At 40.5% G+C, this 15,497-nt stretch overlaps 1 protein-coding gene across 3 annotated transcripts in view; it reads right to left on the bottom strand.

The window, feature by feature from the left end:
- The window catches only part of GATB (glutamyl-tRNA amidotransferase subunit B), a 41,991-nt gene that overhangs the window by 10,506 nt on the left and 15,988 nt on the right, over positions 1-15,497 (bottom strand). For all 3 annotated transcript variants that reach the window (XM_068137290.1, XM_068137292.1, XM_068137293.1), the window contains 6 exons: positions 14,423-14,621; positions 13,350-13,472; positions 10,138-10,251; positions 9,031-9,115; positions 8,614-8,658; positions 6,787-6,976 (listed from right to left, as the gene is read on the bottom strand). In XM_068137290.1, coding sequence (XP_067993391.1) covers positions 6,787-6,976; positions 8,614-8,658; positions 9,031-9,115; positions 10,138-10,251; positions 13,350-13,472; positions 14,423-14,621 — 756 coding nt within the window. The remainder of the gene's footprint in view (positions 1-6,786; positions 6,977-8,613; positions 8,659-9,030; positions 9,116-10,137; positions 10,252-13,349; positions 13,473-14,422; positions 14,622-15,497) is intronic.

The raw sequence follows: 15,497 nt of genomic DNA, 5'->3' as shown, positions 1-15,497 counted from the left end.
CAGGAAGCCAAGCCAGCTCTCAGAAGTTAAGAGGTAGCAGTTTAAAGACAGCCAAGGAGCTATTCTAAGTATACTGTCATCACAGCAAAAACTCTTCCCAAGCACATACTGACTGCAGCCAGATCTCTGAATAGTTCCAATCAAAACCAGCGCAGGTACACACTAAGCCATGGTGTGCCTTTCCCACTCCAACACATCCCATCAAAACAGTGGCATTTGTCCTTGTTTTTTAAAGGCAATTCATCATCAGAGCAATACAGAATTTTAGACTTTCCTCCTCAAAATATTCACAACACAAACTTCCAACAGCTCTAGATACCACATTTTTCTGTGGTAATGATGTATGGCTTTTGAGAAGACTGCAAACTACTGCTCTATGTTCTGTGAAACAGAACAAAGTGTACTTATGATAATGGTTGGTGTGCTGTAAAGCTGCTGTGAAACTAACTTGTGGCTGTGAGCAAAGAAACCAAGTTCTTAATCCACTGAGGTCTTTTGTGAACCAAGGCAGACCTTGTACCTCCTTATAGCTATCTATCTAATATACACAGATGTAATTCCCTTCTCTTTCAGTGTTCTTAGAAATCTAACTAGTAGTTACTTTGTAATCACATTTTGTAAAATCTAATGCTGAACAGACCAGAGGAACAAATCTGCTTTAAAATAAAATACAGTAAAAGAATAACTTGAATACTGAAATATAGCAAACTTGATTAAAAACTGAGTGTTAAGTGGAATTACTAAAATGCATTGCTAAATACTGTACTCTAATTCACCTCAGGATTCAATAGCACAAACAAACACTTATTATTTAAACAGTAGGTTCCCTTCCACAAAAACACCTGTCCAATTTAGGTAGGAAGAATTGAGCATGTATAAAAGCTGGTTTCTTTAAACATGCTGCAGAAGGTTTTACAAACATTCCAGGCAGAATAGGTTTACCTACAACACTATGCATATGAAAACAATGTTTGCAGATGCCACACATCTGAATGCAAACTACACAACTCAGGCACAGCATGCCCAACACTTTCATCATGTATAGACTTGAGAGCATCTCTAGCAGTAGCTGCATTCAGATTTTTGGATACCACTAGCCTAGCTGGAGCTACAGCTGTGACCCTGCTGCCAGATCTTTGAAAATCAAGGGCAGCTGTACCCAGCCATTACATTTTAATCAGATGATTTCCAAGCAGCAAGAGCAGAAAAGCCCAGGAACACTCATACAGACAAACCTACATATGGTGCCAGGTACTAAACCCCATAACTCACTACTTGTGCACATAAAACCAGATACATTCCCCCAAATTCCTTTGCATCTTATCATTTGCTGCAGCCAAAGAGTTGGAAAAAACAGCAGTGCTAGACTGAAATAAGGCAGAATGTCAAAACATCAACATGATTGACATAAATGAAACATATTCCTTATTCTCTTGCCATATTAGAAAAATGCAGGCTTACATTTCTAGACACTGTACTATTTGAGCTTTAATTTGTTTGCATTTTGGTAAACTATCTTCATGCTAAATTTACTCCAAATAGCAACCCATGCACCTGTCCCTTGTGACAGATCTGAAAACCACTGCACACTTAAACATGCTGGTTTACAGACAAGCTAAGTGACTGTTCTCCCTTAATTCTGAAGAACCTATTTTAATCTTACAATCATGGAATGGTTAGGGTTGAAGGGAACTCCAAAGGGCATCTAATCCACTCTCCCTGCAGTGAGCAGGGACATCCTCCACCTAGACCAGGTTTCCCAGACCTTGTCAAGCCTGACCTTGAATATCTCCAGAGACGGGATCTCAACTACCTCCCTGGACAGCCTGTTCCAGCATTCCACCACTCTCATGGTAAACAGTTATAGATTTAGGTTGGATGTTAGGAACTCTAACTTCAAACCATTGCCCTTTCTCCTATGGCTACAGGCCTCTCCAGCCTTCTTGTGCACCCCCTTCAGGCACTTTCATAGAAAGAAACCCAAAACTCTGGAATTGCAGCACCATGTTTGTGGTTCAGGCCCACTCAGTGCCCACAATACATATCCAATATGCTGTAACAAACTCACTGGAGTCTCACTGGCAGGATATCTGATACACCAGCATTTCAAAGAGATGCAAATTTCTAATTTAAAATTAACATGTAATAGTACTGTGATGGCAAAAAAACCCTAGTGGTGCTTAGAGGCTTTAGGTGCTTGAATTCCAGATACTGACGAAGTTTAAAACAACACATTCTTTTACAGAATACCATGGGCACAATCTTTAAAGCCATTTGGTCTGTATTGCAAACTTTATGCTTTTAAAAAAAGTAGTGTTTCTCAAAGAACTTAAGAAAACTACATCAATGTTCAGAAATAAAATGTCATTTCCTGCTTTCTTATTCCCATTTTCACCATCACAGTTCCCACAATAACCAACTGTGAGGTAACAACTGCTGCCAAAATGTGCAAGACTGTCAGGGGAAAAAAAAAACAAAATAAAACAATGAGCAGAAAATCTACACTATTAGAGCAGAGCAGCAGAGCAGTCAAAGTTCAAGCTTTTTCCTATGGCTTACTACAAAATTACTTAAGTCATAAAAGTAAGCCTAAATTCACCTGTACACAATGAGGACAGCGTGTAATGAACAAAATGGTTAAAACCAATTTTTACAGCATCCTACTTTTGTCTGTTCAAAGGACTCACCTGTGCAAATATTCCACTGAAGCAATAAGCCAAAACCTAAGAGAAACAGCCACGTTTATCTGAGGAACAGAGTGCACAACAGTAAGTGCACAAGATGACTTAGAATTTAGCTAAGAAAGGAAGCGACCAGATTGTTTATTGTAATGCTGTACTGTGACAACTGATCTATTTTTGAGCTGGACCTCTCCAGACATCACAATGCTTTTTGAAAACAAACCAGCACATTAATATCTGTACCAATACATCTTATTTTTGACTCAATAGGAAGAAAGACAAAGGAGCTTCAATACTGTAACTGGCAAAGCTGCCAGAGCCTTCTTGACTGAGATACGTGCCAGCCTACCAGCTTACACAGCTAAGCAGAAACTGCATCCAGACTCCTAACTCTATGGAGTCTGTGGGGGTCAGAGAATTCCATCTTTACAAATTCGAATAGTTGTGCTGTAATGTCCTGGTTTCAGCTGGGACAGGGGCAGTTTTCTTCCCAGTAGCTGGTACAGTGCTGTGTTTTGGATTTAGTGAGAAAATGTTGATAAGACACTGATGTTTTAGTTGTTTTTAAGCAACACTAAGTTAAGGACTTCTCAACTTCCCCTGCTCTGTCAGCGAGCAGATGTACAAGGAGCTGGGAAGGAGCAAAACCAGGACAGCTGACCTGAGCTAGTCAAAGGGATGAGTCCTGCCATAGAACATCATGCTCAGGATATAAACTGGGGAGTTAGCCCAGAGGGTGGATCATCCCTTGGGCATCAGTCAGTGGGTGGTAAACAATTGCATTGTGCATCACTTGTCCTTTTCTTGCATTTTATTTCACACTGTTATATTCCTTTTCATTACAACTGTTATTATATTTTATTACTGCTATTCTATTTTTTTAGTTATTAAACTGCTTTTATTTCAGCCCATGAGTTGTAACTTTTTTTCCCTCTTTCTCTTTTTTTCCCCATTATTATTATTCTCCTCCCCCTCCCACTGGGAGAGAGAAGGATTAAGCCACTTTCATGGTGCTGGCTTACACCATGGCTGTGTGTGTGTAGTTGCTGGCTGAGATAAACCACAGCAACAGAGAAAAGCAGAACCCTTACTTATTTTCACTATTTATACAAAACTGTCACAAATGTAGCCATTTATACTTGAGGTATGATGATATTAATAGGTAATGTTCTCCCTCCATTTCAGTACATCTTGTCATCAGGCAGAGCAGGAGTCTCAGATTCTCACTGCTGAGTACACACAGATAGTTATTGTGTATGAGAATAAAGCTTATGAAGCAAGCTCAGAAGCTCAGTTGCAGGCTGAAGTCTGGCATTGTTTTATCGTAACTTTGGTGCATAATGTTTTCTCTAACAAGTTGGTGCACAACAGAGATTCTGCATTTTAGAGTCATCCCTCTGCCACTGCCATTTATTTAATGAGTACTCCTGGGTGCTCTAACTTGAAAGAACGCTCATTAGATCTGTGCATCTGGCCCTATCAGCAATCTTCTGCAATGTCTGATGCAAGCTTAACGCAGCAACGGACAGACCATTTTCAGATGAATTAAGGTTAACTAGTCTCCCAGTGAACAGGCAAGCAACTTCTATGGAGAGTATACATGCTGACATTCTAATGCACAATAAAAGACGACCCACGATGAAGAACATGTTCACTTCATGCATTCAAATGGATGCATTATCTTATTACAAGCTGAATCCCAAATTTCAGCTTGGAGCTTATTAATGGTCTTGTATGTTGCAAGAAGGAGAAAAGTTAAAGAGAGAAAAGCAAAGGCAATAGAACAGGTGAAAAGAAAGATGGAATATATAGGCTAGTTGATAGATGACAGAAACCACACAGCAGAAGCCATCAATACCAGCAAAACTGTAGCATGCTGATGCCATGTTAAAGGAGTGGGGGTGCTGGGTCTGGCTGCAACAGAGCCCATAGGGCGCTGTGTTTTGAATTGGTGACTAAAGGAGTGCTGACAACACACTGGTGTTTTGGCCACTGCTGAGTAGTACTCTCTTTTTTTCCCCTGCTCTGCCCCACCACAGGAAGCAGGACAAAGGTGGGCATGAAGCTGAGTGCAGACACAAACTGGACAGCTAATCCAAATTCACCAAGGGGATATTAGATGCCATATAACATCCTGCTTAATAGGGAAAACTGAAGGAAGGAGATTTGGGCAGAGGCAGTCATTGTAATTGATCAGACACTGGTTGTGCCTTAGCCTACTCACGGGAGATGGTGAGTGACTGCATTTGCATCACTTTTGGGTTTTTTTCCTTCTTTCTTTTACTTAAGTGTCTTTATCTCAAATTATGAGTCTTCTTGCTTTTGCTCTTTTTGTTCCTTTCCCCTTCTCTATCCCACTAACAGGGTAAAGGAGGAAGCAGCTGTAGTGATTAGCTGCAAGCCAAGTTCAAGGCACAACACAGGGGAAGGAGGAGGAAAGTAAGTGAGAAAAAAAAGAGTTCAGAACTTATCTGCCTTTCTGAGGTCTGTTTATTTTCATGTGAGAAATATGTTGATGTGGAAAAAATGCATGCAAGGTGAGGAATGCTCTCAGCAAAATCACATTTTGGAGCTTACACAATGAAATAGAAAGGTAAGAACTACTGACACCTCTTGATGCTATCACTGGGTCCTTGTGACTTGGATGAGACTTATGGCTCACGTGCTCATCAAATAGTAAAGGATCTACAATGGCACACCATCACAAAAGCAGTTTTCCTAACAGCTTCTTTCAGAATAAAGACTATGTTGGGTTTTTTTTATCCTGTAGAATCGGGTTCTGTACTAAATTACAAAGAAGGGATACTAAGCAGTTAAATTTTGTGCACTGCTCTCCCTCCATTCGTAGTTAAAGGACAGGAAGTCCTCCAAAGGACAATGCAAAATTTTTACAGTTCCTTCTGAATCTTACTCTAAAGAAGTTCTTTTCCTTCTGTCTCAATCACAGAAATAATTAAAGCAGGTAACTGGCCTAGTTTAGCTGGCTATGTGAAATGCCTAATCTTGGGTAGGTAAACTGAAGTACACCTGGCAAAGAAATGACACAGTTTGTATTTTGAAAGCCAGGAGATTTTGCTGTCACTTATTTATATCCATTTTTGACACATCCTTTTCTTCCCTCTTACCTTTTCTTTTAGTCTTTAGAAGAGGAGCTGAAAGGGGATCTTATTAACATCTACAAATATCTGAGGGGTGGGTGTCAAGGTGAAGATGCCAGGTTCTCTTCAGTGGTGTCCAGACATAGGACATGGAAGAATAGGTGTAAGATGGAACACAGGAAGTTCCACCTCAACATGAGGAGACACTTCTTTATGGTGAGGATGACGGTGCACTAGGACAGGCTGCCCAGAGGAGTTGTGGAGTTTGCTTCTCTAGAGACTTTCAAAACCTTTTGGATGTGTTCCTGTGTGGCCTGCCCTAGACAATCCTCCTTTGGCAGAGTACTTGGACTCAATGATCTCTGGAGGTCCCTGCCAACCCCTAACATTCTATGATTCCTCAGATTCTTCATCCCCTCTTCTGAACCTTTTCTTGTTAAACTGCATTGTGAGGTCAAAAGTTAATACTGTACAGCCACTTGGAGTACTTAGCTAAGAATAAGTCTGGGTTTTTTTTCCAAAATAATATGGAGGCCAAGATGAACAGACACACGAAGCTGAAAGATTTAAACTTGGGGTTTTCCTTCTGCAGTCAGGAAAATACATCTACTAATTTGTAAAATATTGACAATGTGCCCAGCCTTGCACCAGGCCAAAAAACAAGACGATCAGGCACTTACAGACAAAGGTTTGTCAACAAGAAGTTGTACATTTGTTGCAGCCAGTCATGGGTGCATCCATGTGTAGACAAACAAGATCAATATGAAATAATAATTATTTGACTGTGTCATGCATGAGAAAACCTTTAAGGTATACTCTCTATGGTTTCTTTTCCCCACTACTCCATGTATATGGCTCCAAGATACACACTGGGTATGCATTGGATATATTTCCAAACCAAAACACATCCACAAGAGCTGACAGCTGGTTGATAAGACATCTACAAATCTTTTCAAAAACCACACGACTTTGAAGTTTTTAGGCTTCTCACTTATCAATAGACCTACCAATAAGGTGAAGCTGTGTTCAGGAAGAATACCATACTGTTCAACAAGCTTTGCTCTCTTGACACTGGGAAGGTCAGGAAGTCTTTCATGAATCCAATCAATATTTACCACTTGCTGATGGTTCATATTAGCTGGCAAAGATTTAGTATCGTACAGAATCAACGGAGGAAGGTTTGGCTCTGGCATAAACCTAGTGAAAATTAAAGAAAAAATCCTTTATAATTACTTTTAGTCAGAAGCTAAACAAGGAAATAATTTATATCACAAGTTTATACTTAACTGGAGATGCATTACTATTCAACCAAATAAAATTCATGACTTGGTATATTACTGTTAAGTAGTAAGAGATCAGTTGGACTGCTGCAAAGTCTCTATTTCCTTTCTTTGAGCATTTGCCACTGATTTTCAAAGAGCTGATAATAGGAAAAGAGTAATGAACACTTCTGCGCTCAAAACAGTAACACCACCCCTCCCCCCCAATAAAAACAAATCCACTCCTTTTGGCATCAAGCATGAGTTGTAGATCTGGACAAACCCAGGAATGGACTGCCAGGGAAAAACCCAGATTGACAGCCAACTGCCAGGAGTGTTCTGGGCACCTTGTAACTTTTCCAGACTAACTTCAAAAATCTTGATGAAATCTCATGCTGTGCTAAAAGCAAAGTTATTCTGCTCAGCAGGGGGCCATCACAGAACAAAAGGGTCCCTTACAGAGAAGGCCAATTTAAACCACCGGAATAGCTGCAATTGAAGCAGAAAGCTCACTCTTACATGATCAAATGAGGGGTTCCAAAATTTCAGAGAAAAAGGACATCTGGCACCCTTAACATTTACTATAATAACTTCTATTTCATATCTGCCGAAACTTATTTTTTTTAAGTTTAATATATTAATGTGCAGCAGTGAATTATGAACAAATCTGAAAAACACAGTTTAATACTGATGCTAATCTTAGTAATAGCAATAACCCCTCTGGCCTTTGTTTGAAGTATCTTAGATTTGCTGGTTTTGCTTAGTTTTTCATGAATTTTCTTCTGCATTTGTTTGAATTGACTTGTTAAATAAACCTCATGCCAGCCCCTACCACAATAAGGAATTCAAAAAGTGGCCATGACCTTTTCTGCTGCAACTGTAAAACAAAACAATTTTAAAAAGCAGATTTACAGTTTGTGGGATGTTTTTGAAATCCTTGCTCTTCTCCAGTAACACCAGTCATAGAACATATGTAAGTCTAACAGGAACACAGATTGGGCAAAGCTAAGAGGTTCTGGAAGTTCTCCTGCAGAACAAGAGTTCTCCAGCTGGGAACTGAACTCAGAGTAACAGGAAGACTGTCTCTGGGATGCAATGCTAAGGATCTACTAGGAGAATCAGTGCTAAGATTGTCCTAACTAGAGGAGGCAGGCACACACAGAGCAGAAAAGGGGTGCCCAGAGCAATCAGCAATTACTGAATGGCATCCCTCTTCCTCATCCCATCCAGACACCACTTCACTACATCATGTGCTAGGGTGATAAGAAGCTATGCTGCTGCTTTGCACTACCCCAGTACCTGTTCCCAGCAGCACTGCTTCCCAAAAAGACTTATTCCTTGCCCTCTGGCTAAATCCTTCTTGGGTGGCCGTTTATGGTTCAATGACTGTCATCTCACACTGGCAGAAGGCAAGAAGAACTTAGCAAGGTAAAGTCTTCATTAGGTCTAAAAACTCCTTAATGTAGAAACCTGCCTATGAATACTGAGCTTGTATTACACTGACTGCACTTAAGAAATTCAATAAATTCTCAGTTCCTGAAATGCTAACTTCATTTTAAATGAATAAATAAATACCGATAATCCTGTTTTGCTTCTTTGTCTCTCATTGGTACAGTGCACCTACAATAACAACAAAACAAGTAAGATGAGGTAAGTGGTACAGCACAAAATTAATTTTATGGCAAAAACACAAAACAAAAACTTTGCCTTGTAAAGATCAGGAGAGCTTCTTTAGACTGCTTCAAAGAATGCATGTATGCAAGAGGGTAGTCATTTTCACACAGACACTGCCTGACGTAGCACACAATCTGCTGCGGAAAAGCCTCAACTTCAAGAAGAAATTGCTACATGTGATGAGACTATACCTGTGAACATCAGCTTTAGAAGATAGAAGCTGAGTGATTCCGCATTACCTCTCTTGACCACATCACCAGGTATCCCTGGCATTCTAAGGTCTGGGATTCCTAATGTTCCTCCAAAATGAAAACTCACCCAAGTTTCGAATCAAAGGCTCGTGTTTCATTCAGAATCGTTCCTCCGTTTTCGAGTTCTTCAATTTGTCTCTGTATTTCATAGTCTGACAGAAATAAAAGAAAAGCAAGTAAGTTTGTTATACTGCACTATTAGCCTTTGTACACACCACTATTTCATTTTTCACTGCTATGCAATAGTGGAAGAGTTTGTTGATTTAACCTTAATGAAATAAACAGCAGTAGTTACAGGCAGAATTATCAGTCACTGTCTCGCTCTCCAGCACTGTTTTGTGTGTTATCCTCATCTTCTTTCATTCCCTCTAAAGAGAAACATTTTCTCCCAGGCACTGCAGCCAAGCCATACATTCCTAGTGACCTTCCTATCACACAGTTAAGTTTTCTTTGGGAGATGCAATAATCATCCTTTCTTGCTCATACTTGAGCTGCCTCTGAACTTCATACACACCACTACTGTAACTCAGTGGAAAGCAAGCATTTATACTGGATGACACAGCTACTGCTAACTATTTCAGTATAAACACACCAGGCATTAAATCATCCGTGTTGTTGTTGTTCTTGCAGGCAGAGGGTTACCGCTGCAAGAAAACTGCAGCCTAACACAGCTGCTATCCCCACAGTACACCATACTAAGATTCATATTGTCAGGGAGCAGCAGGAGCTGGGTTGATCCTCTTGGGGAGACAGACCAGGAGGTGAGGGTCACCACAGCTCAGGCAGTACCCTCACTGCCCAGTGCAGTCTCAGTGGTCTGAACAGCATGGGCAGAGGCAGGCACTGTTAATAGGGTCCATGGACAGTCTTGGTCAAAGTGAGAGGGTGAGTTGAGTGCAGAGTCCATACAGGGAGTTCAGTCAGATGCAGGAGGAGGTAACCCAAGACAGGACTCAGAACAGTGCTACAGAACAGGACTCAGGCAAAGTCTGAGTGACCCAATTTGAGCTTATATGGGACTTGTGGATCCATGGGTAAGGTGCAGAGATGGGACACCCAGATGAAGCTAGTTGGGGCATTAAGGCCAGTTACTGCATGCAGAAAACAGGTATTTTATGTGGTCTGACATAAAACATGTCAACAATGCTCCTGTAATGAAGGAACCATAATTTACCTACTGCTTTTGCTAGGAACCGTAAGCTATTGATATTCTTCACTTCAGTCCTCACCCCATACGGCTCCCCAGGGCGATGCACAGAAACATTGGCATCCACTCGCAGCTGACCCTCTGTAAAAAGAAACTCCATCAACAGATTGGTCTGCCCTGTAAACTAGAGTAAAAATCTTGTCATGCACGAATAAACTCCATGTTATGTGCAGCGCATAAATAGTAGGCTCAAACATATTCAGTAAGGAGTAACAACCACCTCATCATAGCTTTCTGTTTGTGATTCCATCTTAAGACCCTACTTCCAATCACTCAAAATTACCTGAGACTACTACTTTAAAAAAAAATTACTGCTCATAATTCCTCTCAGAGAAAACCACATGGTGCAGTGCAGCACAGACCCTCCAAGCCATAGAGTGAAAAAAGCTTCTGATTCACAGCTCTTAAATAAAGGGCAGAATTAGACAAGCAATTTAAAATGGTGGATTGTGAGCTTCCATTCCTCTGAAAACAGCCTAAAAATACCTTTGGAAATTACAATTTGATGGATGTATATTACTCCAGCATAGAACACAAGAACTTACAGTTATGTCGAACAGATTTACTAAGGTGTTCTTGGAAATTTACAGCTCAAGGACAAAATGTGAGAAGTAGAGAAAATTACACAAAGATCCAATTTCTCCTTCAAGAAACTGCAATCTTCCCCCCTGCCCCAAATTTCCCTGTCTGCCAAAACCTGAAACTGAATATAAAGTTGTATATACAAGTATCCTGTACTTTTAGTCCAAAATAATATCCTTAGAGATCCTGAAAGATTCAACCACACGTAACTTGTAATTGTATCTTTCTATGTTTTGTCCCTCTTAAGACATCCCTTCTGGGAAGAAAAGGCTTACCACAGTTATTCAACAGGCAGCAATAAACAATCAGGAGAGATTATACTAAAAGGAAACCTTATTTTTCTCATATTGCACAGTGATCATCTGTAGCCCTACCCTTTGTTTTGGTTGTTGTGTTGGATTTTTGTTTGGCTGGTTTTACATTTCAAATACCAATAACAAGAAACAAACACTTAGTGTTTAGATACAATAGCATTACTAAAGAGAGTATAAAATAGCTCACAGCTAAACCTGTGAAGATGTCTACAGCTTCAGAATCTATTCTGGTCAATGGATGTAAATTGACTAGAGAGGCCTTGCTACACTTTGTGAAAGTAGGCTGGATGACAGTGCACTAATTTCCTCTGTCTTCATAAAGTCTTGCCAGACGTGCAAATTAAGGACAAAGGTGGTGGAATGATCCAACATCTCTTTGAAGAGAAGTGGTTGGCCTGTGCTCCCTTTTTCAGGTGAAACGAGTACTTCTTCCAGAAGAGGAATAGTCTTGTCCTGCCCTTGCTTCATTTTGAGACATGACCTGCTTCTACATTGCAATGAGACCATCTTTTCAGGCATTTGTTGTTAATGAAATAACACCTGGTAAAAGTGGGCACTTGTCTTTACTGAACACACAAGTAGAATAAAAGGTAAATATGAGAATGTAAAGCCCTTATTTGAAATAAAGTATTTATGATGAGGTAAAACCATAGCAGAAAGCATCTAAAAACACCACTTTGGAAAAAAAAAAATCCAAGTACTTTTAAAGCTAACCATACTGGAGGAAAAATACTGCCAATACTCGAATTCTCCTGTAGAGTCAGAAATCTCACTGCAATAAAAGACACCACAGTGATATTCCAGTGGCAATCTTGGAGCCAAATTCAGTAGTGATAAACAATGGCTTACACATATGTTTATATGGGTCTCTGAAGAAGCATTGAAACTGGCTGCTCAATATTAACAGCTGAGTCCCATTTGACACATGTAACATTAATGTGAGACAATGCAAAGACACATATAAACTCCAGCAATTATTATTCCCCCCTACATTAAATTAGATTTGTCACTACCCATTTCTTTTGGATCCCATTCACTGGGTGACAGGACGGACCACTCTTGGCTCAGTTCTCTGGGAGATGCATCCACTTACACTATGGACTGAAGCTGGTGCCAAAACAGTGAGGCCAACTGTTAAGTTGTGAACTTTCGCAGGCAGCTGATAATTTGGTGTATGTGTGGAGGGGAGGATGGATGACCCAAACTACTTTTAAACTCTCAAGCAGAAGCCTATTTACTAGCTGTAACCACGGTCTGGCTGAAAATTTTGATAACATTGAAACTGAGCAGAAGTGGTATGACCTGAATCCTCCTATTAATGAGACATGAGACAGAATCACCAGTTAAGAGGCTGATTGTACACTGTGCTTCTGCACACCACCTATTGTGAAAATTGGAACCTTAGGACTCCAGAAAGAAAAGCTGGTGCCAAAAGCAGAGGCTCCCAAAGGATTAAGTGGTCTGAGAGAGATAGCAGTGATCTTTGCTAGAGAGATCCTGGAGATGAGGCAGAATCCTGAAGATCAGGCAGATGAAAGGAGAGAAATGTCAGGGAATTCTTAGGGACTTTGGCTTCTAACACCTGAGACCAGCATCTGCAAGTGTGTTTTACATCAGAAGCCAGCACAATTTTCTGTCTCACCTCCTCTGACCAGCAGTGGCCTCCCCAGTGGGAAGAGAAATTAAGACCAAGGGAATATAATGCTGGAATGGAGGGAAAGATATAGTGAGTGTGTGAAATTATCAAATAGCGTAAAAGCTGCAGCCTCACTAATTCTTGAGTTAACCCCAGCATCCATGCCTGCTATGCAGCATCAGACAATTCACCCATGACACTAGTACAAGTTTACTGCCTACACCTATTTTATGACTAGCTGACACACAAGTTATAAAATGATCCATGCTCCCACTACTTTGTGCTGTAACTTTCATAATCAACAGCTAATCCTTACAGCAGCTCTCTGTACTAGAGAGGCAAGAAAAACAAAGATAGGGAGAAACACTACAAGAACCCTTGCTTCTTGCCTAGGTTTATCCTGTAAAATGATTGTGTGAGGCAATATAAAATCTAGCACTGCAAAGCTCTGCAGATGAAGGCACGCCCATTAGGACACCTGAAGCATGGTGGACATTTGGACAGGCTCTGAGGACTGCAAAAACAACAGCTAAATAAAGCTATGTGTTATAAGCAGCTACAGAGCCAAACAATCAGAAGCTGCAAAACTCCTGCAAATGCAGAGAATTACTGATGACAAAGGAATATGCCCTTCCCCCTTTCTATACCTGCCATGACTGCCTGGCTGCTCCCAAGTGTTTGAAGAATGAGCTGAAGCTCTCTGACTGCAGCAGCTGCTTCTTCCCCACAGCACATATCAGGCTCCATGACAACCTCCATAAGGCCAACTCCTATCAGAGAAAGAGACAGGAGATTTTCAACAACAGCTTTTGATCTTGGCATATTAGAATGCAACTGGCTAAACACATGAAAGCACTTGGGATTTTTTTTGAAAATAAAATAAAATAAAATAAATAACCTCCTATGTATTATTTAGTAACTGTCACTATGGGCCTAGTTGCAGACTGCTATAAAAACTTTTCCTCCTGCTTATGTGAAGGAGCAGACAAACCACAGACAGTCCTCTACCTTTTGAAGGACACACTCCTCCTCTTCCTTTCTCCAAGAGAACTCCCATTTACAGCCAATCCATTTCCAGATTAAAATTTATTTAACTAATTTTGGAACAGACAGAACTGTAAACAGATAGAGTCTAGTTTTCAGCTTCAGGATCCAGCATTCAATGATTATGAGCAGGCACAGCCCATGATTTTAATGGACACCAGAGCTTTGTATCCCAGTTAAGCTAGGCCATCCAGGTTGCTGCCCATGTTGTGTATTAATTTGCTTCATTCCCTTTACAATTTCAAAGTACAACGAGAAAATCTAACTTTTTCAAAGCTAGTAATTAAGGAAATGTTGGACTCATGTACTGACAACTTCCAGCACCTGCTTCTTCTATACACACAAACCTGATTCACTAGGCCTGTGATTTTTTTATTTTTAAACAACAATGTATAGAGTGGCAAGAGCTTACATAGCTGAGCAGCTGTGACTGAGAAATACAGTTTTGTGCAAACTGAAGCCAGCAGATTTCTAACTTGCTATTGCCAATTGTCATCAACTGACAGCAATGGGAATGGCCCACTGGCCATTCAAAAAAAAATAATAAAAAATCAAGTATTCCCCTGATAACCAATTTTTCTTTTCAAGGAGAGAAACACTGGGCTGCCTCTCACCTGTTCCCTGTCACTTTTAAAGACACATAAAGAAGAAAAATAGAGAAGTGATCGATGCCTACCAGCCCTATTCAAGTCAACGAGAGTCTGGCTCCTTGTGTCATCATGGAGACTCTTTCCACTGTCTTGCTCCAACTGGATTTGTTTAATCCTCACGGTTTTGGTCACCATCTGGCTCATTTTGTTGTCTGTGCAGACACTGTATGACAGACTTCCATTCACCGCAATAGGAACTCTTTGCTGAGTGATTTGATAGCCAGCCTGTTCACAAAATAGTTTTATACTCAAAACATTAACTTTTCAGGAAGCAACAGCATGGCCAAGTGAAAAATGTTACAGATGAAGAGCAAAACTGAAAATGCATTTTCCATAGTGTCCTATATAAAAGGACAAAACACATGGACATGCAAGTTCAAAAGTTATTTTGCTTAGCTTGAAAGGAATCAGCTAGAAGACTGGTCTAGAATTACTGTAACTGTGAAAAGCTGGAGGTCTGAAGAAAATAAGAATACTCTGTAATACAGAAAAGTGTAAGATACTACACTAATGCAAAAAGAATCAATTATCAAATGCACAACCAGTTGCCTTGGGGCAGGAAACGGCCTAGACGCTCTTCCACATCTGTGGTTCTGTGATCATGTTAAATCTTGTCTGAAGTCAGTTACTGCCCAACCCCCTTCTACAGCAAGCAAAGGCATCCTCAACTAGATCAGGTTGCCCAGGTTGCCTGTTGAGCCTTGCCTTGAATATCTCCAGGGATGGAGCCCCAACCACCTCCCTGGGCAACCGGTTCCAGTGTTCCACTACCCTCATGGTAAAGGGCTTGTTTCTAACATCCAATCAAAATCTACTCTTCTCTAGTTTGAAACCATTGCCCTTAGTCTATCCCCAAGCTGAAACTACAATTCATACTCCCAGACTGAATATATCCCCATCTGCCTGTTCAGAACTTCTTTAAGGGAAGGAGAGGGAGAGGGAAGGCAGGGTGGAAATCAAGAAAATACAAAGCTCAATTTCATTAATGTAGCAAAAATAGCTGGAACAGAATAGAACAGAACAGACAAGATCTTTGAGATCATCAAGTCCAACCTATCACCCAACACCATCTAATCAACTAAACCATGGCATACCACCTCA

Source organism: Melanerpes formicivorus, unplaced genomic scaffold, assembly GCF_026170545.1.
Source record: "Melanerpes formicivorus ecotype bairdi unplaced genomic scaffold, bMelFor1.0.p_v2 SCAF_4, whole genome shotgun sequence".
NCBI lineage: Eukaryota > Metazoa > Chordata > Aves > Piciformes > Picidae > Melanerpes > Melanerpes formicivorus.
The sequence above is the reverse complement of the archived record's forward strand: the minus strand, read 5'-3'. Positions and strand labels throughout refer to the sequence as shown.